Source organism: Thermobia domestica, chromosome 1 (genome assembly GCF_964235325.1).
Source record: "Thermobia domestica chromosome 1, izTheDome1.hap1.1, whole genome shotgun sequence".
Taxonomy (NCBI): Eukaryota; Metazoa; Arthropoda; class Insecta; order Zygentoma; family Lepismatidae; genus Thermobia; species Thermobia domestica.
Genome location: NC_137454.1, coordinates 62,842,250 through 62,864,620, shown reverse-complemented (window position 1 = coordinate 62,864,620; position 22,371 = coordinate 62,842,250). Strand labels below are relative to the sequence as shown.

The 22,371-nt window shown below is 35.7% G+C and overlaps 1 protein-coding gene across 1 annotated transcript in view; it reads left to right on the top strand.

The window, feature by feature from the left end:
• LOC145685469 (tyrosine aminotransferase-like) overlaps positions 1 to 21,717 on the top strand; it is a 91,574-nt gene extending 69,857 nt beyond the window's left edge. The window contains exons 2-11 of the mRNA XM_081757870.1: positions 1,526 to 1,630; positions 3,618 to 3,685; positions 7,111 to 7,269; positions 8,944 to 9,135; positions 10,195 to 10,277; positions 10,899 to 10,968; positions 13,611 to 13,739; positions 15,922 to 16,005; positions 17,206 to 17,304; positions 20,648 to 21,717. Of these exons, the coding sequence (XP_081613996.1) occupies positions 1,526 to 1,630; positions 3,618 to 3,685; positions 7,111 to 7,269; positions 8,944 to 9,135; positions 10,195 to 10,277; positions 10,899 to 10,968; positions 13,611 to 13,739; positions 15,922 to 16,005; positions 17,206 to 17,304; positions 20,648 to 20,896 (1,238 nt within the window). The 3' untranslated portion in view covers positions 20,897 to 21,717. The remainder of the gene's footprint in view (positions 1 to 1,525; positions 1,631 to 3,617; positions 3,686 to 7,110; positions 7,270 to 8,943; positions 9,136 to 10,194; positions 10,278 to 10,898; positions 10,969 to 13,610; positions 13,740 to 15,921; positions 16,006 to 17,205; positions 17,305 to 20,647) is intronic.
• Positions 21,718 to 22,371: the final 654 nt, after the last annotated feature.

Genomic DNA, 22,371 nt, shown 5'->3' with positions numbered 1-22,371 from the left:
TTCAAGAAATGAGCCATGGACTGACACGAGTAATAATCCGAAGGGGATAGGTAAAAACTATATGTCGGATGCGGTATCAATTCAATACCATGAAGTTCCTGAACTTCTGTTGTCTTTTTCGAGCCGAGTGTGGTCTTGCGTTATCCTGTTCCGTCAGGGCACGCTTTCGGTTTACCAATGCATGATGTTTTTGATGTAGTGCAGCATACATCCGCTCCAATTGTTCGGAATATATGTCGGCATTGATACTACGACCGTTAGGAGTGAAGTCGTAACGAATTACTCCATTGTAGTTTCATCACACACAGAACATAATTTTATGCTCGAAATGGACTTGTTTGACAACCGGTTCTTGGAAGTTGATCCTTGCTTAACTACTATTTTTGCACATTTGGACTTCGAAAAACACGTGCTTTCCATTGCATGTGACAGTCCGTCTTAGGAAACGGATTTTGCAACAGTTGTCGACACACATCTACTTTCCTCTGGACTTGAGCTGGGGTCAACTCATGTGGCAGTTCCTGATGGTTTTCCCGAGTTCGTGAAGGTGACGCATTGCAGTGGACTACGACATGCCGACTAGGTTTGACGATCGTCGTGTGTTGATGGGTAGATTTTTCTCAACGGTGTGTCGTATGACCACAAAAGATGTTACCCTGCAGTGGCCAAACCTTGGTTAATCTTCGACATTTTTACAACCTGCACTAAATCTCTCAAACCAATAAGTTGCTGTACTGCGGTTCACTGCACTTTTCTTTTTCACATGACAACTTTTCCTTTCGTGTGGTTGCTGCGGCAGCTTTATGCTCGTATTGAAACTCATACAGTAACAGCTCATGCATTAGACATTTTTGAGCATTCATCGTCACTGGCACTAAAAACTGACTGATGGTACTGACGAAGTGGCGGTCTCCGCGTTAAATATTTCACTTACCACAGTACCTCTTGACTCAGTTTGACCTTGTACTTAGGTCGATCACGGCGTATGCATGCTTCTATTCTTTAGGTTGTGGAAATATTGTAAGATTTAAGTCATACTTGTATATTCTCTGATCTGAGGTTGTTCGATCTGTTGAAAGGGATGTAAAAGCACGAATTTCGCTTTAATAAATATAAAGACACACCAAGAGTATCATAAAAGCAAGCAAACACGTGGAGAAAGAAATAATTTATCTCTCTACGATTTAAAAAACAAAGAAAATGAATTTCTTAGATGTGTCTGTGGTTCCTCCCATCTGCGCCAATGAAAAAAAAAATAATACTTGATTTCTTTTTGGCAGTCAGGAGACTGATTTATGACCCTTAACATCATTACATGTCGAGGTAATGCCAACAGCTGTGATTTAAAAACCTGCGCTGTTGTGTTTGTTTACGCTCCATGCGACTTAAAGTCCATACGTGGCGATGACGCAGCGTTCATTATAAGACGCTTTCCGGACTGAAGCCGATAATACGCCATTCATTATATAATGCATTTGGGACTAAAAGTGTTAATATATTATTTATATAAATTACGTTATTTCAGGTGATCCAACGGTATTTGGTAACCTTGTTCCCCCATGTGAAGTTATCGATGCTGTAGTGGAATCTGTGCAGTCTTTGAGATTTAATGGATATGCTTCCAGCGTGGGTAAGTGAAAGGATTTTCTTTAGCAGTTTCTAAAATTGCTAGTATTCTTGTAATCATAGAGTATGTATTACCAACTAGCAGCGTTCACCCCGCTTCGCTGCGGTCACCCCGGAACGCAATAAACTTTGTTACTTAGATAATTTTTACTTTTTCGCTTTCAAGTGTTATGATAAAAACCATAGAAGATTGCAGTAAATCTTAACATTATATCGCCTGTCATTTATGTTAACCCGCCCCGCTTCGCTGCGGTCATCCCGGTGCTGGCATATTGTAAAAGTGTCTGTAAAAATAAGCAAATCAATTAAAAAATTTTAAACAGAAGATTCAAGCTATTTTCCGCTGTATATCGCCTGTCATTTATGTTAACCCGCCGAGTGACACGGTCATGCGGGTTGCATATAAATACGTTTATTTTTACCTATGATGAACTAATAACAAAGGATTTGTACGTTATGGACACTTGAATGGTCAATTATCTCAAGACACTGGTAATTAAAAATTAAAGTGATATGATAAAAACCATCTAGGGTCCAAATCCTAATAACCCCCCAAAAATGAAAGAAATTGGTTCAGCCGTATTAGCGTGATGAGCGGACAAAGGATTTTGTACGTTCTCTTTTATATATATAGATAATGAGTTTTTTATAATCCTATACTGGATAAGTGGAATCCACTATATGGTACCTAGGTATGTCTCCAGCTACAGATGAATAAGATTTATTTGCTATATAAATTTGAAAAGTTGAAGAAACAAATCTCAGGTAAACATAGTTATTGAAAACATTTCCATACTTAACGCATCTACACATACGAGGTGTGTTCAAAAAGTATCGAACCTTAATTTTTCCTCAGTGTACATGTAGAGGGGACACTCATGCGCAGTGGTGATTTTTTCCCGTCCACAGAAAGTGTCAGTCGCTGGCAGTCGGCCAATGAGTGAAGACGTGTAGTGAATGGTCGTCGGATTTCAGTTTTTGTAAAATGACCGAAAAACTTGAGCAGTTTTATTACATTAAATTTTACTAAAAGCTTGGCGATATGGGGCAATCCAAATGAAATCGACCAATGATGGTTGCCGACAATTTTTTTTTTAAATTAATTTTTTACCTAAGTTTGTATTACATTCAGAGAGTTGAAAACGGATATTCATTTATTTTTTAGATTTTGTCGTACCGGCCATTTTGTATATACACCTGAGCGCATTTTGAACTTTTTAGTGCATTTTGTTAAACAATGTAACTTTTTAGGTTTTAAAGATACTGAGTTCAAACCAAAACCATATGAAAGATAATGGAATGGACAATATTCTATGTTCTGCGCACATTGAGACGTGCTTCAGAAAATCGAGAAAAGAAGCTCTGAACATTGAGGTTGGAAACCTAGAAATCGCAAATTTAGAAGGTACATTTTGAAACGAAATAAATGATATTCGCCTTCAATTTTTTGTCTACATAGAGACTAGATAATAGACAACGTCCCAAATAAGTTTCAGATCTGAGAACTATATACTTGATTTTTTGGAAATTTTTAAACATCGCGAATTTACGAAAATCGTGTATTTTCACCATCGAATATCTCAGGGAGGACAGAAGTTAAAAATCTCCAATTTGATTCTTATTTCATCAATTATCCATTTTAATTAATCATCCGTCTCATTTACTAAAAGTCATAAACGTCAAATGTTATATTAAATGTTTATTTTATTTTATTATTAATAATAATAAATTACTTTTCAGAGAAAACTAAGAATGATCGGGGAAAAATCATAAAAATAACGGCGTCTATATTTTCACCACGCATCATAGCAGAATATAATGTTAATTACGGGTAACAAAATTTATACTGAATGCAGAATCAACTCTGAAGCTTTCATTTAGGACATAATAAACTCTACCTAATATAGAATCTCAGTAGTTTGTACCGTAAGTTTTCTTTCCGGAAATAGTCCTCCGATTTTCAATTTGATTTTCTTTCTTCATTTCTTTAGGTCATCAGTCAGCGCGTGAGGCAGTTGCTCAATATTGTTCGTCTTCTGAAGTTTCGGTGGAAGCCAAGGTATGTATGTTTGTCATTCATTGAAACCGATTTCTGTTATTCTTCACGCAGAACGAAAATGGATTCGTGGGTGTGTTGTGTACTGTACAATGACTTTCTTTTAAAAAATGGAAAAAAAATCTTTCCCTTTTTGGGGTCGCATTTCGCAAAATTTCGTCTGACAGCGTTTTAAGCCTAGGGTACAAGAAGAAAATGTTAAAGTTATCTATACAGATCTATACAAAATGTTAAAGTTCTACACCTACTAGTTTTGGAGATCTAATGAATGGTGAAAATCTTTCAAAGCTCCCTTTTTCCCCTTGCATAAAACCTAATCTTATCTACAGTCTGAGCTACATGCAGATTCTTTATGAAAATTTTCAACGTTGTACTTATCATTGTTTCTGATATTTTATGATTGGCAGAAAGTAATAATTTAAGCTCGGTTTCTCCTCGCATTTCGCAAAATCTCGGCTTATTTCCAGACAAGAGTGCAACGGTAATACTTAAACAAAATTTCAAAACTCTATGCCGAATAGTTTTGGGGATCTAGTGATGAATATATATATATATATATATATATATATATATATATATATATATAAGGAGTGTTCAACAATTTTTGTCCCTGATATAGAAGACGGAAATGAGAATCGATTCTGGGTATGCACCACATCAAGAAATATGTTTCCATTTAAACAAATGAAGTATCAAGAAACATAAAATAAGTTTCTTAGATTACCGTATAGTAGTAAAGTATACTTTCCAGAAAAAATGAGCATTAGTTAGCTTCAAGCTATTAGAATACACACACTTCAGTACTTACCAAAACAATACATAACAATAAGGGATAATAGAAACGAAACTTACCGTTTTTTGTACTATTCGAGGTAAATGGCCAAATTTCATGGAGAAATACCGCGCGGACTTACCCCACAACGACTGAGAGAAAAACATCTTGATTTATAAAATATCTTATATGATACAATATTATGTGATAGCGATCTTTGATATGTCAGCATTAATTATATAGCAAGATTATACAACGAAAGTTTACGAATTTTCACCTACTACTTAAGTTTATTCAGTAAAAAAGTAGATTACAAATCAATTTTCTAGAAAACGAGCTCTCATGCGACAAATAGAAATATAAGGCACGCATTAGCGTGATATTTTTAGCAGTTATCACCCCATTATATTTCCAGCATTGTCATGTTTTCCAGTTTTACTGTATGCTTCTGCGCTCTATTACTCACTCTGCGGCATATATCGATATTCCTATATACACCCTCCATTCCAAAAGAAACCGAATGTTTAAAAAACAAAACAAAAAAGCAATGTACATTTTGGAACAAATAATTTTTATTAATCAATGTATTCCCCTTCTGCATCGATACACATATTTGCACGCTCCAATAAGTTGTCAAACGACTTTTCCATGTCCTTTATTGGAATGGTCTTTAGGACGGCGGTCGTCGCCTTCTCAATGGCATCAATCGATGCGTGCCACTTTCCTTTCATCGCCAAATGCAGTTTCGGGAACAGACAGAAATCGCACGGAGCAAGATCTGGTGAATAGGGTGGATGATGGAACCGAATAATGTGATTTTTGACCAAAAATTCAGTTACAAGTCGCGAACGATGTGATGGTGCATTATCGTCCAAAAGAGTCCAACTGCCGATTTCGCGATATTCGGGCCGAATACGACGAATTCTTGCCAGCAAACGCTTCATGACGCCCAAGTAAAACTCTCCAGTGACTGTCTGGCCGGGTTGAACAAATTCTTTGTGGATAATTCCTTTTGAATCGTAAAAACAAATCAGCATCACCTTAACTTTTGACTTCACCAAGCGACTTTTTTTGGGTGTTCCTTCATCCGATGCTCTCCATTCAGCACTTTGCCGCTTTGTTTCGGGCTCATATTCAAAACACCACGTCTCGTCACCAGTTACAATCGATTTCAAGAAGTTTCGATCCTGCCGAGCACTTTTAACGATGTCTTTGCAATGCGCAGTTCGATCAACTTTTTGGTCTTCGGTGAGTTTGTGTGGTACAAACCGCGAATTAACCTTCTTAAGGCCCAAAACTTCGGTCAAAATGCGGTATGCGGTTGTTTGAGGGATGCCTAATTCCATTTCAATAACTTTCACCGACGATTTTTTGTTATGTTTGATGAATTCACGCACTTTTTCGATGTTTTCTTCCGATAATCCGGTTCTGAAACGGCATGATCTTTCGTCATCATCCAGCGTCTCTCTACCCGATTTGAATCGCCTGAACCACTCGTAAACTTGCGTACGGGATAGACACTCATCACCATATGCATTTTGTAGCATTTGGTGCGTTTCACTAAAAGTTTTACCCAGTTTAACACAAAACTCAATTGCAGCTCGTTGTTTGAAACTCATTTTCCGACCGATGTACACAACACACTGACAGTTGAAACGCAATAACTTTCTTGCCGTGCATCCAAATGTCATGACATTTATACCAGTTGTCAATGAGGGACTACGCCATCTACCGGTAAAATATTACAACAGATGGCACTAGTGGTAATATTTGTTTTCAAAAGTTCGGTTTCTTTTGGAATGGAGGGTGTACACTGTATTTATGTATGCGTATTGTTCTTAAGGCGGCTTACTATATACAAACAAGCATAACACATTAGCTACTTACAGCATAACCCCGATTTAAGGACATTAAATTGGTCCCGGAAGATAACGCTATATATACATAATGTATTTGAATCTGCGTTTAAGGAAAATACAGGTATATAAATTTAAGAAATGTATATATTTCAATTAATTGTATACTAACAAGAAAATGAAGCCCTTATGTCACAGGGGAATCTTCCCTCCCTCAAGGAAATCTTAAATGACGCTGATGGAAATAGCTACGAATAACTTAATTTCTATTTAAATTAAATATTGTCGAAAGGTAAAACATAAAACTTATATCAATCAAACGATCACATCAAGCTTAACAAAATGGCATACTTACGAGGGCTACTGCAAACTACTACTAACTTTAGTGGCCTTAATGTTATGTTATTGTATTATGTGTCGTGTTTGTATTGTGTTATGTTATTGTTATTGTCCATTTTAAATCATTCGCGTGTATAAGCCGCACCCTACATTTTCGTTTGCTTTTTCGTGAAAAAAGTGCGGCTTATACACGCGAGAATACGGTATTTGTTGCCAATAATAACTGATAATTGCGCTGTATATGTAAAAAATACACTGTTAACTATCAGACCGAGTTTTCTGCGAGCAGTGTCACTCATAATCCTAACATCCACAAACACACTGCTTATACCTAATAGTTCATCTCTGTTAAAAATTGAACCTTTGAAGTATTTTGCCTTACTTGTTCGTGTATATTTCAAATAGCTGTTTTAATGTTAAAAACCTAATAATAGAAGCATTTTTTCTATTTCTCCCATTAGGATGTGATATTGTGCAGCGGTTGTTCGTCGGCATTAGATTTATGCATAACAGTTCTTGCTAATCCTGGACAGAATATTTTAGTACCTCGGCCTGGTTTCTCAATATACAGAACACTAGCGGAAGGACTCGGAATTATAACAAAACATTATAATCTACTGGTAAGATTTACAATGGATGATGTGTACAGTAACTACAAGTTTAATGAAGCTTTATTGTTAGTAATATTTGTAGCATTTTTAAGTAAAAGATAATCATGACATCAAGCCTGTGGTTATATTCAAGTTGTCTGAGACGTAAACGCAAGGTAAAAATACACAAAAAATAAGTGAACTCAGGAAATATACGGTTTAAAAAGGATATCGAGGAACATTTAGCTAATCGGTTACTTTTTAAAAAGTGGCAGAGCGCTCACCTCTGTTGCGAAGAGTTCCTATCTCGATTCTAAGTCATTTCCAAGGATGTTATAAAATAGAGGTTCTGCCCGTGTGTATCTTCATCGTATTAACTCAATGAAGCCAAAAAACAACTGAGTATCTATCAGAGTATTGAGTCTCATTGGCTAATCTCGTTTCCACCATGTTTGTTGGCTAAAAGGATCGCGATCTTATTGGGTCGAGTGGGCAGAGTGGGGGTGGCGAAATTGTGACGTATGGCTTCACGATTTTGTTGTATAGGCAGATCCTCTATTTTATAACACCCTTGGTCATTTCACTGTCTGAAAAGCATCCTTGTGTTTTTTCTTCTCAGATCTCTTCAATTTTCTTCTACTATCTTCCTTACACGTATTTTACCTCATCATTTACTTACATTCATAATTCATCTCCTTCAGATTAAATGACATAACAGCAGGATTCTAAATATTTCCCTTTTATTCTTTATTAATAGTCATTCTACATAGAAATGTTGCAGCATTCTTAAACTTACATACGCTACGAAGGCAGGTGAATAAGTAATGCACAACAATTTATGTAAAAGAAAATGTAATACATAACATAACAAATCAAGAATACGAGTATATACATGGTAAAGATTCATATAAAAGTTATTTTTCAACATAGCCGCCAGCTCTCTCAACACATTTCACGTGGCACAATTTTCAAATAATTCAATCTTTTGAGAGTATAGCCCTCTACGCACAACCGATTTTACCAAATTTCAGTTTATGATGTACAACGTAATACATAAACTGTATTGTATGAAATGTTGAACATCGACAATATTGTAATTTCGGATTGCCTCTTCTATGGCCGTGACATTCTGTTCGTTTCATGTTGCTGAACGCCCGACAGTGGGAAATCTGCAAAGTTCAGATGGTTCTCTGCAAAGGATTTATACCACCTGAAGATGTTGCCACGATCCACACAGTCTTCCCCATGCATGTACTATTTCCCTGTGAATTTCACTCAAGTTTTGTCCTTTCTCACACTATAAACGAATTACACATCTGCTTTTTATACGTAGATGACTAACATACGTCATCTTTGCTTAATAGTTTACGCTTCTACCATTGGAGATACATTTGATCAAACAACTGGCGACTACAGTGCAAACTTTAAGGTACTTCTCTTTCAATTTTCAAGTTCCAAATCAATATAATGTTGAGTTAAAAAATGTTGTACATTACTTAATAATCCGCCCTCGTATTTCAAATTTTTAAACCGCAATATTGATATTAGAAAAAAAGGTAAAGTTTAAACTTATATTCAGGTGAAGAATAAACTTATATTCAGCTAATTGCTGATCCATAATTCTTAAGTCTTCAAATATTAAATTATTACATTTTAAATTTATAAAGTTATATAATACTGTAACAGTAATAATAATACTTTCAGCCCGATCAAAAGTGGGAAGTAGATTTAGAACATCTAGAGTCTCAAATCGACGCAGACACAGCGGCAATCATAGTAAACAACCCTTCGAATCCTTGCGGGTCAGTATATAGTCAACAACACTTACGGAGTATCTTGAGGGTCGCTGAGAGGAATTTTGTACCCATCATAGCGGATGAAATCTACGATCACTTTGTAAGTAAAACTCTTAAATATTTAGTACATATTTTTTTCTCATTGATAGATACAAATTTTAGTTCTGAGTTAGAACTTCTGACAGATTATATATATATATATATATATATATATATATATATATATATATATATATATATATATATATATAAACTTACATAAGTATATTTAGAAGCGACACTCTTTCAATCAGTCAAAAAAAGCTTGATCACAAAGCTCAAAAATCCACACTGCTCTCTGAGTTGATCTTATTTTTGCATCAAAAGATCCAATATATTTCATTCAATAAAAAATTTTCTTGTACGCCTTATATCTGGAGAACTACTTACATATGGTGTAGCCAAACCCAAAGTATCACTTAACTCACATCAGTATGATGTGCTTATTCCGTACAAAATACGAAAACTCGATTTACAGGCCGTTCAAAAATGTTGTGGCCTCTGATCCAAAAACTAATTATTGGCCAAGTTCGCAATCTTTTGATCCATTTTTGATCATTCCTAAAATTATTATTATTTATTCTTTCCAAACTCGACTATATTGATTCTTCTGTATCATTAAATAACACAAAAGAACAGAAATAGACATTTGGTGCGTCTACGTCTCATATAGTCTCTCTGCTGAACGGGACACTAAATTCCAATCAATCAATCAATTAATAGACACTATAATATACTGTATGTACAGAATTTGGCACTTCTCGTATTTCGCACAGTGATTAAGATATTTTCTATAACTATTATAACTACGATGCTAAACAATATTTAAATAGTACAGAACATTTGTAGACGTTTTAGCCTTTTAAATTTTTAACTTCTTTAATTGATAGAATATTGCCAATCTGATCTTAAGGTTTTTTCAGCACTGATTTTCTTTCGCCTTTCTTAAGCTCTATAAAGAGTTTTTAAAAAATATGGATTTTAATGACGATTACATAGATTATAATATAGGCCCTATATTAAACTATAATAACATTAGGCAAGTGTATTGTGTGTACAAAACTTAACTATCTCCACTTATTACAATAACTGTTTTAATTTTATTATCGATTTCTTTCAGGTATTTTCAGGAAGAACATTCCATTACTTAGCTTCTCTTTCGACTGAAGTTCCGATATTGTCGTGTGGAGGTCTCACGAAAAGGTAGTTGGAATAGCAATTTTATAAACTGTTTTCACTAACAGCATGATTTTTAAGGGAATACAGTAGCGCAATTTTGGAAAGCGTACTCCTATAGTATACAAAGGATATGTATAATTAGAAAAAGTTAAAACTACCATTATTGATATTGTCTGTAAATACAAATGAAAATTAAAGGATATTATAGGTGACATTTTTATTTTTTGTCAGAAAGTTGGGGAGCAATGCTCCCCTATGCCCCTCATAGCTCCGCCTATGCTCCCGGGTGCAGTCATATGTTGCATCGAACAATAGATGTAATCAGTTCCCGTCATATCATAACGTAATGTAATAGTGTTGTTAGTTCTTCTATTTCCCAGTACAGTATTACAATAATGTCTTGAAAATAGATCACCAAATAAGTTTGTGGTGGACAACATCGTGTCCAAGGGTTTTCTCGGTGTCTCCCGTTTCCTCTCGCATTCTCATTCTACCAATTCATCCATTATCATTCACTTGCCTTAATAATCCGTCTCCCTTAGGGTAAAGGGCATAATCGTCGGACGTTAAACGGAAATCTTTCACTTTTATTTTTCGTTTCATTTGAAAAGAGATCATTTATATTATTTATCTGTTGTTTTCCAGGTTTCTAGTCCCTGGATGGAGAATGGGATGGATTATAATTCATGACAGAAACAATATCTTCGGTGCTGAGGTTGGTTCAAAGGTTTTATTGTTACTATTTTTTAAAATAAAGTATTTCATGGTATAATAATCATATTAAAGAAAGATTGAGAATGAGAGTGAGCCTTTGCCTGCTTTTATTATAAAAGAAACATTAAAAACTGTTTCTCGTGCAGAGAACATTCATCACTATTTTTCTATTTTTATGTTCGCAGAAAATGTTCCTGCAGGTGTAATATTTCTATAGGTGATAAATATGTAAAAACTCACTACTGGCAGTAGACCTATTATTTCTATTTCGAGACGATTTGGCAGACCTGCAGTCAAAAATAAGCAGTAAGGGGCCAATATAAATTTTATTATTGCATTTTGGTCGCATAATTCACAACAACAGAGGAAACTAAGAGCAATTTCCCCCCAACAAGGGCCACCTTCCTGGCAGGGAGGACATGCTACGCTCTCTCTCTCTCAACTCTCAATCTTCTTTTGGAGGTTCAGATTTTAAAATATTGAAAAACAAACAATCGCTGAAACAAATCGTGCAATGAATAAAATATATAAGTGACCAAGAAAGTTCTGTCGTTTTTTTTATCCACCACCTTCGAACATCGATATGTCACCTAAGACGTATCTGGAAGATCAAAAATAGTCCCCATCAGCATCTACGATCTTCTGCCAACGTTCTGGAAGGCCATGAATTCCATCGCGGTAGAACTTGGTGGGCCATGAAGCGAAGAAGGTATCAAGTGCATATTGCACCTCTACTAGGGATTTGAACTGGCATCCTCTAAAGCAGCGTTTCCCAACCGATGTGCCGCGGCACACTGATGTGCCGCGAATAGGTCTCTGGTGTGCCGCGAGGAAATCGAAACAAAATTGTTAATTCTATAGGAATCAAATTGCAAGACACAGGAAATGTAAATTTATATTTCACATTACTATGAACCTCTACTATGAATCTACAAAAGTTTCATACTTTGTTACTTTTCTGTACATTTTTAATGTTGAGAAAAGTATTTGCTATCATTGTCATGACCATTATTGCTTTATTGTTGTTCCAGTTTATTTCGTAACTTGAAATTTTAAAATATCGCTCAATCCTTTTGACAAAGCAAACATGCGTAAAAATTACCTACATTTGTGTTTTAAAAGTACAAGAGATTTGTTTGTTCGTTCGTTATTTAGTAATCTTCCTTTTTAATGAAAACTTGGATAAGTTTTCGAAAGAGAAAATGGATTTTTAAACAACTCGAGTCCTGTATTTCACTGCAATTGTTTATTACTTTTAAATTAGAATGAACAATAAGCATAATGATTTACCACAAAGGAAAACCAGTCATCGAGCTTTCTTCTGTCAGAAGATCAGTAGGCCTAATCACAGAAAAGAAATATCACGGTATTTCATATATACAAACAATAATATATATATATATGAATGTGCCGCGAGAATTCAAGTTACACCTGTAGTGTGCCACAAGTTGAAAAAGGTTGGGAAACGCTGCTCTAAGGTGATTGTCCAAGAAATAGAACGGATGATAATTGGACAGTGCAATGTCCGGGGAGTATGGTAAATGCAAGTGTTTCCCATCCAAGGCGTAGAATGGTGTGCCAGGTCATCCTAGCCACGTGGGGCTTAGCGTTGCCCTGTAACAGGAGGACCCTTTTGACATTCAGAAGTGCTTGCTCCAGAGCTTTGAGTTTTTATTGAACACGGTTCAACTGCTGACAGTACACAGTTGCATTGATGCTCTGACCAGCTGTTAGCAGTTCCCGATGCACGATGCTGCGAGGAATCCACTAAACACACAGGAGGATCTTGTTCTGGTGTAGTGCTGGTTTTGGCTGGTTTGGAACTGGTTCATGGGATGCTAATCAATGATGACGGCACCTTGGAACTATGTACAGGACCCACTTCTCATCACATGTCAACACCCTGTCCAGAAATGTCTCCTTCCTCAGACGAGACAACAAAGAAACACAGGTGTCTGCTCGCGTTACCTTCTGTTCCAGAGTCAAATCATGTGGGACCCATCGACCCGACTTGTAGTGCTTCCCAAGTTAATGGAGGTGCTGTCTAATGGTTTCTCCACTCACACTGAATTGTAGTTCCAGTTCCTCACATGTCTGGCAACAATTTGCCTCAATTACTGCCTGAATATCTTCCTTTTGTACATTTATTGGTCTTCCGGCACGTGGTGCGTCTTCGAATGTTTTGTCACCGTCCCTAAACTTGTTAAACTACCGCTGCACTGTCCGCGTAGTCACGACACCTTCACCAAAGGCCTGGCAAATCTTGCGGCCCTCTGCAGCAGCGTTTGACCCCACTTTTAACTCGTACAGGATACATGCCCTTATGACGCTCTGCGGAGGTCCCTGTTCACTCTGTCCTTACGGAAGCTTACTGAACTGGCAGTGTAACTGAAGTGCCACAACCATATAGTATGCTGGATATACCCACACTAACAACTGATCTTCGCCTTATCTCCATTCATATTCAACTCACGGTGTGAGTACGAATGAAACACACACCTCCACAAAAAGCGACAGAACTTTCTTGGTTACCTTTATATATCAACTAGTGTCCTCATATATAGGCTGTACATAGTGTATCTACTGTATACGAAGGAATGCAATTTATCAACCAAATATTTAATGCATGCATTTAAATTGCAGGTAAGGAAAGGTTTGCAGTGTTTAAGTCAGAGGATAATCGGAAGCAACACAATAGTTCAAGGAGCTCTACCCACCATTCTATCAAAGACTCCAGAAGAATTTTTCTGCAATACAATTAAGGTCGTAGAGGTATGTTAGTAAAGTTTATTTTAAATTTATTAATATTTAGATTCTGTTGCTTAAAGAATACGATATACATACCATTTCAATGGTATTCAATTTGTATACAAACATGCATCTTTAACAAAATTCATCACTGGTCTCGTAGAGCATTAAAAGTTGTCCACCTTCCTGAGCGAAAGCTTTATTATTGCTACTAGCGGAGATCAAACTAATTGTAATTTCTTTTGTTTCTTAATGTTGTTTCACTTTCATTAGTATATGTAAAAACTTATATCTCCGAAATCAGGTCGTTTAATTGTATTATAGTGGAGGCTAATGACTTAAATTGGGGAAGCACCAAAGCTATTAATTTTGGCGTATTAATATATTTTGAAACACTCCAACACAATAATATTTGTTGCTTGTCGAATTTAATATATATGCACAAATACGGTGTTGATTTGAAGCTAAAGTGAATTGATTACCGTAAACTTCTTTCTTTACAAGAATATTTAAAAGATCGAAGACCCAAAACTGTGAGTTAATTACGTTAGTTAAGATTTTCATAAACGCTTTGAGCCACCGTAGGAAACAGTTCACACGATGCAAATAGTGTCATGTTATGCGATACTGTTTTTAAGATAATATTTTACATATTAGTATTACATGGGATTTGTTTCGTGTGCCGTGACTAGCCATTCTATACTAGAATATAACTGTACTTGATGTGCACAAAGTTCATATACCCTATAGATATCTAACCATACATTTAGTTGGTATGATTGAAATGTCCAATTTTACGTCCGTTGGGAAACAACCCTCTGTAACGCAATCAATGGATGGACCAAGGTCACGTGTGCGACATCACAAACTCCGTACATGTTCATGAAAAGCCGGTGTGCTCACTGAGTCAAGAGGCACACTGTTATTGAACCGGGTTATGTGAAAGTGAGCATGGAGAATATACGATTGTGGGTGATGTTCCTTTTCAAGTTTAAACTGGATATTTTACACATGTAGCCGCGAAAACCATCAATAGTGCATTTAGTCAGAAATTATGAATGAACGCACCATACACGGTTGGTTTGTGAAATTTCGTGCTCATGACAAAATATTGAAAAACGAGTCCCACGGCCACGGCCTGTTCTTGTTTGTTGAGTTCCTCAGGAATACCATTGAACCAAAGCCTCAGAAAAATATTCTTGCACTTAGAGACGACGTAGCCATACATCATACTATTATCGTTCGGAGTTCTGTCGAACTGACACGCAAAAAGATTGGACTTAGGGTCTCACATGAGTTCACACCAGCTAACACAGATTGCCACCTAGAAGGTGTGCAGTTCTCTGAGTGTACGGAATAACCGGAAAGGTTCGCTGCAGCGGATTGTCACTTCTGACGAAAAATGGATCTCCTGTAACAACAGTGTGTGACCCATCATGTCTTTCACCGTCGCGTCGAGACGAAACCATCATTACCTATCGTTAGAGTATTGAGCTCCAATTACTCCAATTATTTAAAATGGGAAGTCCATATATCAAATGTATTGTTCCTACTCTTTGAAGATTTGGAGACGTAGCTATTTTACTATGATAATTGCCACTTCCATTTCCCCCATCCCCATCGAATTTCCAAAAATCCTTCCTTAGTGTTGTTATCTTACGTCACAAATTCAATGCACTGTCAAAATTTCGTGTCTAGCTTAAGCGATTTGAGTTGGATATTGATCAGCCTGTCAATAGGCCCATTTCTTTTATATAGAGAGATAAGTAAAAGTTTCGTAAAAGTGAAACCTGTAGCATTTTTATATAGATATAAATTGGTTACACACAAAAGTAATCTTAAGCAAATTTTAAACTTCAGGAAAAAATTTGAACTGTTTTTTCTTGACACTCACGCTGACATTGACATTCTTCTCGACTTTTTCTTAATTATCCACAAAATATAAAATAAACTCACTTAACTGCAAAAATAAAAGGAAATCCCTGATGATGTCTGCAGAAAACTGATAGACAAAATAAATATAAAACCAGTTGAAAAATTAACGTAACAAAGGTAAAATAAGCTATTTATTTTTATTTCATACGCACATAACATTATGTGTATACGTATATAAAAGTTCCGTAGATATGAAATTGCATTTTTATGATGTTTGCTTGCTACAAATTAATTTGGTTTGTTGTTTTTTTTTTTTTTTTTTTTTTTTCAGAATAACGCGAAACTATCATACGACATGTTAGCAGCTATTCCTGGTTTGAAGCCTGTAATGCCAGAGGGCGCTATGTATATGATGGTAAGTAAATTAAAATTAATTATCTAATTGATAATGACAGGTTTGCCAAGATTTTCTTCCATTTAACGATATACAATCACGTCCAAAAGACGCAAAAGACTTCATCTTTCTTTAGGACGTCGCTTGTATTGCTGGTTGGTGAGTTGTTGAAACAAGTCAACGAAAAGTGAGGCTTCAGAACGTCCGGCGGATCAAAGTAAAGAAACGCTGGAGTCCAATCAATCGGGATCCCCATTCGCGCAACGTTTGTCCTGCCTCCACCTTCAACTTCCTCGAACTGGCTTCTCTCCATCCGGTTTTATTATCTTGTAAACCACGTGGTGGCCTCTGATTTGCTGCAGAAAATCCAAGAAAACCTCACTCAGAATGGCTAGCCTGAAAAAGCTGTTACACTTTTTCGACTCAGTGTCTTCACCAGGAGTCGAACACGGGACTACTCGCAAAAAAGGCGAGAGCAGTAGCGACTACACTACGCGGATCACCAAGTTGTTACATGAGCCTGTAGTAAATCTCGCTGCCACTCATTCCTTCCTTCCTTCCTTACTGCACAGAAATTCGATAATTGTAGTAGGACACACATGCAATCATTATTTTCTTTATGTAATACGGGTTATTGTCATGGCAACAAAATTGACGAAACATGTCAGTCATATATTGTTAATAAGCAATCTCGTGTTGTTAAACGCACTTTAATAGTAGGTACTAAAAGTTAGAAACAGATGGCCTTATGCAGAGTCGTTCTGACACGTGATTAGTGCCAAACTAAAGAGTTCGAGTAACATATGTTCAGCAGCAATCAGGCTTTTAGTATGATGCTAATCATATGACAAAACGACTCCGCATAAGGCCCAGAGATTCTAGTTATAATTCAGCGCTCGCCTTAACTTTTATGTATCCATTGTGTTTCTTCCAGGGATACTTCCGGGCAAACTATGCTTTCCCTCACCCTACCCCGGAGCTAAAATAAATTGCGATTACTACATGCCACTCTTGTGCAGGACACGTTCTTGAGAAAAAAATAGTGCCCCAGAGCAGCCTTTTTCATATTTTGATTTTACCCACTTCCTCAGATAAAATTTTCTGAAAGCAAGCCTGCGTTCGTTCAAGTCAGTTTTCATTTATTGTTTCAAATTTGCAAAATTTAAGATTTTAATAATGTATGTAATAACTGATATATTTATTTTTCTTCATTTCATATAGATAGGTATTGACATGGACAGATTTCCAGAATTCGCCTCCGAGCTACAGTTTGTTGAGCAGATGGTTACAGAAGAATCAGTTTTCTGTCTCCCAGGAAAGGTCAGTTATCTTTTATTGATTAAATTAATGTCAATTAATCATTATCATATTGTTTCCCCCACTTATTTCCTTCCTTTATTTGGATTTTCTTTTTAATCCGAGAGAGCCCAGGGGGTGTCTCAGAGGCACCCTGGTCCACTTTTAATGCAATTATTCTTAATAGATGTTTCGTCGCGTGACTTCCGCTCTAAAATTCTTCTATCTCTTTGGAATATGCCCCCTGATTATGTTGTTCATACGTTTCCTTATTTTACTCCAGAAAAAAATAGGGTTATTTTTATATTGACGTAAAGGTCCAAGGGTTCCTCGGAGGCACCCTGGTCAATTTTTAGTACCATTATTCTTAAGAGATATTTCGTCCTGTGTCCTGCGCTCTAGAATTCTTCTATCTCTTTGAAATACACCCTCTGGTTGCGTTTCCTAAGCATCGTTTTACTTTACCTCAGAAAAAATAGCATTATTTTTTTATACTAACATAAAGGCCCAAGGGGTGCCTCTGAGGCTCGTATTGAAGTATGTACTTTTCTAATTATTTGATACTGTTCATTGTTTTTATTACCATTGACAAATGATTTCATACCAAAGTAGTGACTAGCGTTTCCTATTAATGACGGAAAATACAAATGGTCGCGATGAGCTCAGGTAGCTTGTATATGCAGCAGGGAGTCTCAGAGGCACCCCTTGAGCGTTTTAAGGGTAAAATTAGCCTGGGCTTTCTCGGGTCAAAAAAGTGCATATAGTACGTGATCTACAGAATTCGTCACATCTTGACCAAACTTGGCATGTTAGTACACAGCAAAAGATGGTGTTGTTAATACAACTGAAGTTTAACGCAGTCCAATCATCACAGCATGACTACCACTTTAGCGTGTTATTTTCATACCAAAAAGGATACGATGTTGCGGTTAATATAAATCTAGTGTTGCGTTTAACACAAACCTGGTGTTATGGTTAGCACAAGACCGATGTTACTGGTTTGACACAAAGCCGGCGTTAAAGAACTAGATGAATGAACGTAGAATGTGGATGTAATGATAGCGGCACTTTGTTCCTTCAATATAAACCTTGTGCTCTTCAGCTCGCAGAGTAGCACCTCAGCTCGCATATTAGACGCTTATCAATGATAACCGAAACCCTTTATTTGCTTAGAACAATGACTTAGCAACGATATCATAGCGCCTTCAAAATCCCATGTATCAGGGAGATAGACTGTACCTAGTCTGTAATTTCTAATGTGCACATTTCCGTGAAAAGTAAAATAAATATTTAAATAACTCACATTAAAGTTTTGTATTAGTTTTCTTTTTATTATTTTATTTATTTTAAGACACGAGGAAGGCTTTACGCGTATATTTGACTTACATTACAAAGTAACAAACAACATATATTATGTGTAATTTATTACTATAGTAGTTTCGTGAACATGTGAGTTTTGTGACAAAAACATTAGAAGAAGTGCTGGTATTTGTTTTCGATGTTCTTAAGTTTGTTCTCCGTGTATCTCAACCCATACTCTTCGAAATGAGACTAAAACAAAAACATTTGACATTGCATTTGATTACTTTGCTGGTGGTTTCCCGTTACTTTTCTTTCGTTCAGGAAGCCTGTTTGCCAATGCGGAATATTAAAGTTCATCATGTTTCTCTTCCTCGCCAACTATATTTCGTTCTTCATAACCTCTTATAAATAAGTATCCCACATATTGTATTGTCCGTCGTAAGAGTCATTTCCGTTTAATAAGAAACAAAATGTTTTGTAAACGTACTTGTTTAACACTGTACACAAAAATACGAATGACGTGTTATCCAAATCATTCCGTACTTCAAGTCACCATATGAGGTAGTTCATTTAACCAGTACCATTTTAAGAATTTACTTCAAAATTTGAAGGAGTTGAAGAAATACCAGGCATACTTCAAAATTTAACACAATTATTGTAACACAGACCCATGTGTTGAATTAACACATCCATTTTTACTGTGTAATTTCAAGATCGAACAACACTGATGAGTGTTGTGTGAGTTTCGGATGCCAGAACTACTGCAAAGTACGCATGTCCATATGTAAAACTGTGTGAGGGTGGATAGTCATTTCGTAAATGTAATGAATGATTTTTTTTTAAGTTTAACGTCCTTTAAGTTAAAGGAGATAGACTATTAGTAAAAGTGAACGCTCGTGAAATTAAAGTTTTTGTGTACCAACTTTCGGCAGATTTGTAAACCCTTACTAGGCGTTCCTAATTATGTTTGTAGGGCTATACGAGTACACTTTATTGAAGTTTTATTGTCTGTAACAAAAGAAATAAACGCTTTCAATTTTACATTTGTATTTACGCAATTTTGCTAGTAGCGTTGCTATATTGGACAAAATATAGTTTAAAATGAAACCTGAACCACAATAAAGTGTTTGATAGGCCTACACTCATACCAGGAATTAAACTCATCCGTAAACACCACACAGTTCACAATGATCGCAGCTGCCGAAATTTTTTCGCATTCAGAAATCGTATTACCGCTCGCACTTCACATTTGGTGGGGTTTCCTATTGGAGCGTTCAGTTTTAAGTGTTATAGCGGACCAGTGAACTGCAACAAAACCTTTTCCTTCCATTGCTCACTGTCTATTGAACTACTGCACACAACGCCACAGGACTGACGTTGCTCTTCCTGGCCATTTCTTACACGTCCAGAAACGGAGGGTGTTTTTCAAATTGTCCTCGTATTATTATTATTTTGCAATGAAACGTTAAAACATGATCCAATTGTTAGTCTTTAATAGAATAATAAGCAAGTTTGTGTGTGTGATGCTCTTTTATGGTGTTTATAAACAACACATTTACGTTCAACTTTCACTACAGTTCGACTGCGAAGTATTGTAAGCAGCTAGTACTGGTAACATTCAAATAATTCATGATTCAAACATCCATTATTCGTTATTCGATAATGAATGATTATTTCAATATTACAAAACATTATTCGGATATCCGAATAACGGTAGGAAAATTATTCGGATAATTATTTGAAATAATGTATATTCGAATAATTTTATGAGCATTCGTATTGGTAGCTCGTACAATCTTGTGAAAAAAGCTAAGGTCAAGAAAAGTGTATTATTTAATACAATCTAATAGTTAGAATAAACAGGAAATTAAGGTTAACAAGGTTTTAAAAAAATAATATATCCTTGTAACTTTTATATTTTATTAGTATTTTAAAAATTCAATTTCAAATTCCAAAATTAATATAGTTATAGCATAGTAACGGTAGACATGTTATTTCAGCGTCGGAAATATCACATGTTATGTTAAATATATTACAGCATTTACTTACAAAAATTCCTTTTCAGTGCTTCGACTACCCTAATTACATCAGGATAGTGTTGACAGTACCTGAAGAACAGTTGCGAGAAGCCTGTGAAAGAATTTCAGAATTCTGTACAAGGCACTATCACAGTGAACAAGTAAAAATTTTGGATGAAGATGGACCTCCGTATGATGAAAAAGTATTAAATAATAATGATTCAACGCAACCTGTACCAGGAATAAGTCTTGTTAACAATATGCCTGTAGCAAAAAGTACTTGTAGGCTTCCATAACTGTTGAAAACGGAACTGTGTTTTCTAGTAAGTTCTCCAGAAGGAAGTTTCCTATAGAGTAAGCGCTCTAAGGATACACGTATTTAACCGGTGAAAGATTTCTGATGCGTGTAACACAGGCTTTTGAGCACTTTTGTGCACGTGACTGTGCATTTTTCATGCTCAATTGATAATTATAATCAGTATGTCTTGCTCAATATTTCCCAGAAGCAAGTTTCTAGTAAGTGCTATTAATGTAAGCACAACCTGAGATCGGTCTCGAGCAGTCAGTGCGGCGGAAAATAGCAAAGTACCAACTGTAAACAGTTATCTGTTTATGTTCTCGGTGCCGAGAACTGGCTGCAATGCAGAAGAATATACTTGCAATAAATAGTTAGGGAAACACCATGGTAATAATTCTGGGAGAAATATCTGGTTTATAATATTCTGCAAATATGTTTATATCTGTTAATATTTTTGTAAGAATTTCATAGTTTTCAATTCTTAAAAAAATGTTTCCACCAGAATGGCTTATTTTGATTATTGTCTATGTTACATGCTTTAAATTGTACTTTTAATGGCATTGAAAATCGGCGACATCTTTGTTCTTTAATCATTGATTTATTTGCGGAACTATTTTATGCAACAGAAATGAACTGGAATTTTATGGTTTGATTTTACTTTATTTATTCTTCAAACTTATTTCAGCGTCTTTTACATTGTAAAAATTAAATTTACCTATAATGCAAATTCATATTGAAAAACGTAAAGGATATTTAACCAAATTTGAGGAAGAAATCGGTAAAATAACATCTCATTAAAATTCTAATGCATGTCAAAAACAGAAAAATATTTTCATATATAAACCAATGGAATCAAAAACAAAGATTGTTGTAGATAGTCAATACCGTTAAAGGAAGAGATTCTGAAGCTATGTTTTGACTTTTTCAATAGGAATAGTCATAATTATAGAAACAACTTGCTATTTTGTATTGTTAAACAGACTGCGAATTATCTCACAGATCCGATATTCCTTCCAGTATATTTATATAAAATTTGATAGATTTAAAAAATACTGGAAATTGCTTAGAATTCAATTTTATCAAGAATAAGCTTAAGAGTTTTGTGGATCCAATATCCGTTTCCTGGTTTACGGACTTACATCACAATGATACTAGATCGATTTCTGGTTTAATGTAAAGTATCCTTTAATAACTTAAATGCTCAATTGAAGTAATTATTTTTGAATAATGTTTTATTGCATGTAATAACCAAGATGAAATGTATATCGGTGAATAATTCCAATAACATTGGAATACAAATACTGTTGGTTAGTTACTTGTAGTTTAGCCTCCCGTTCAGCACCGAAGCTATATACAGTGAGATCTAGATCTAAACATGGAATCATAAGCATGTGAGCTCGCACCGGAAATCGAAATCGGGTCTTCGGCGCCGAAGTACAAATACTATAAGGTTTTATGAACAATAATTAAATT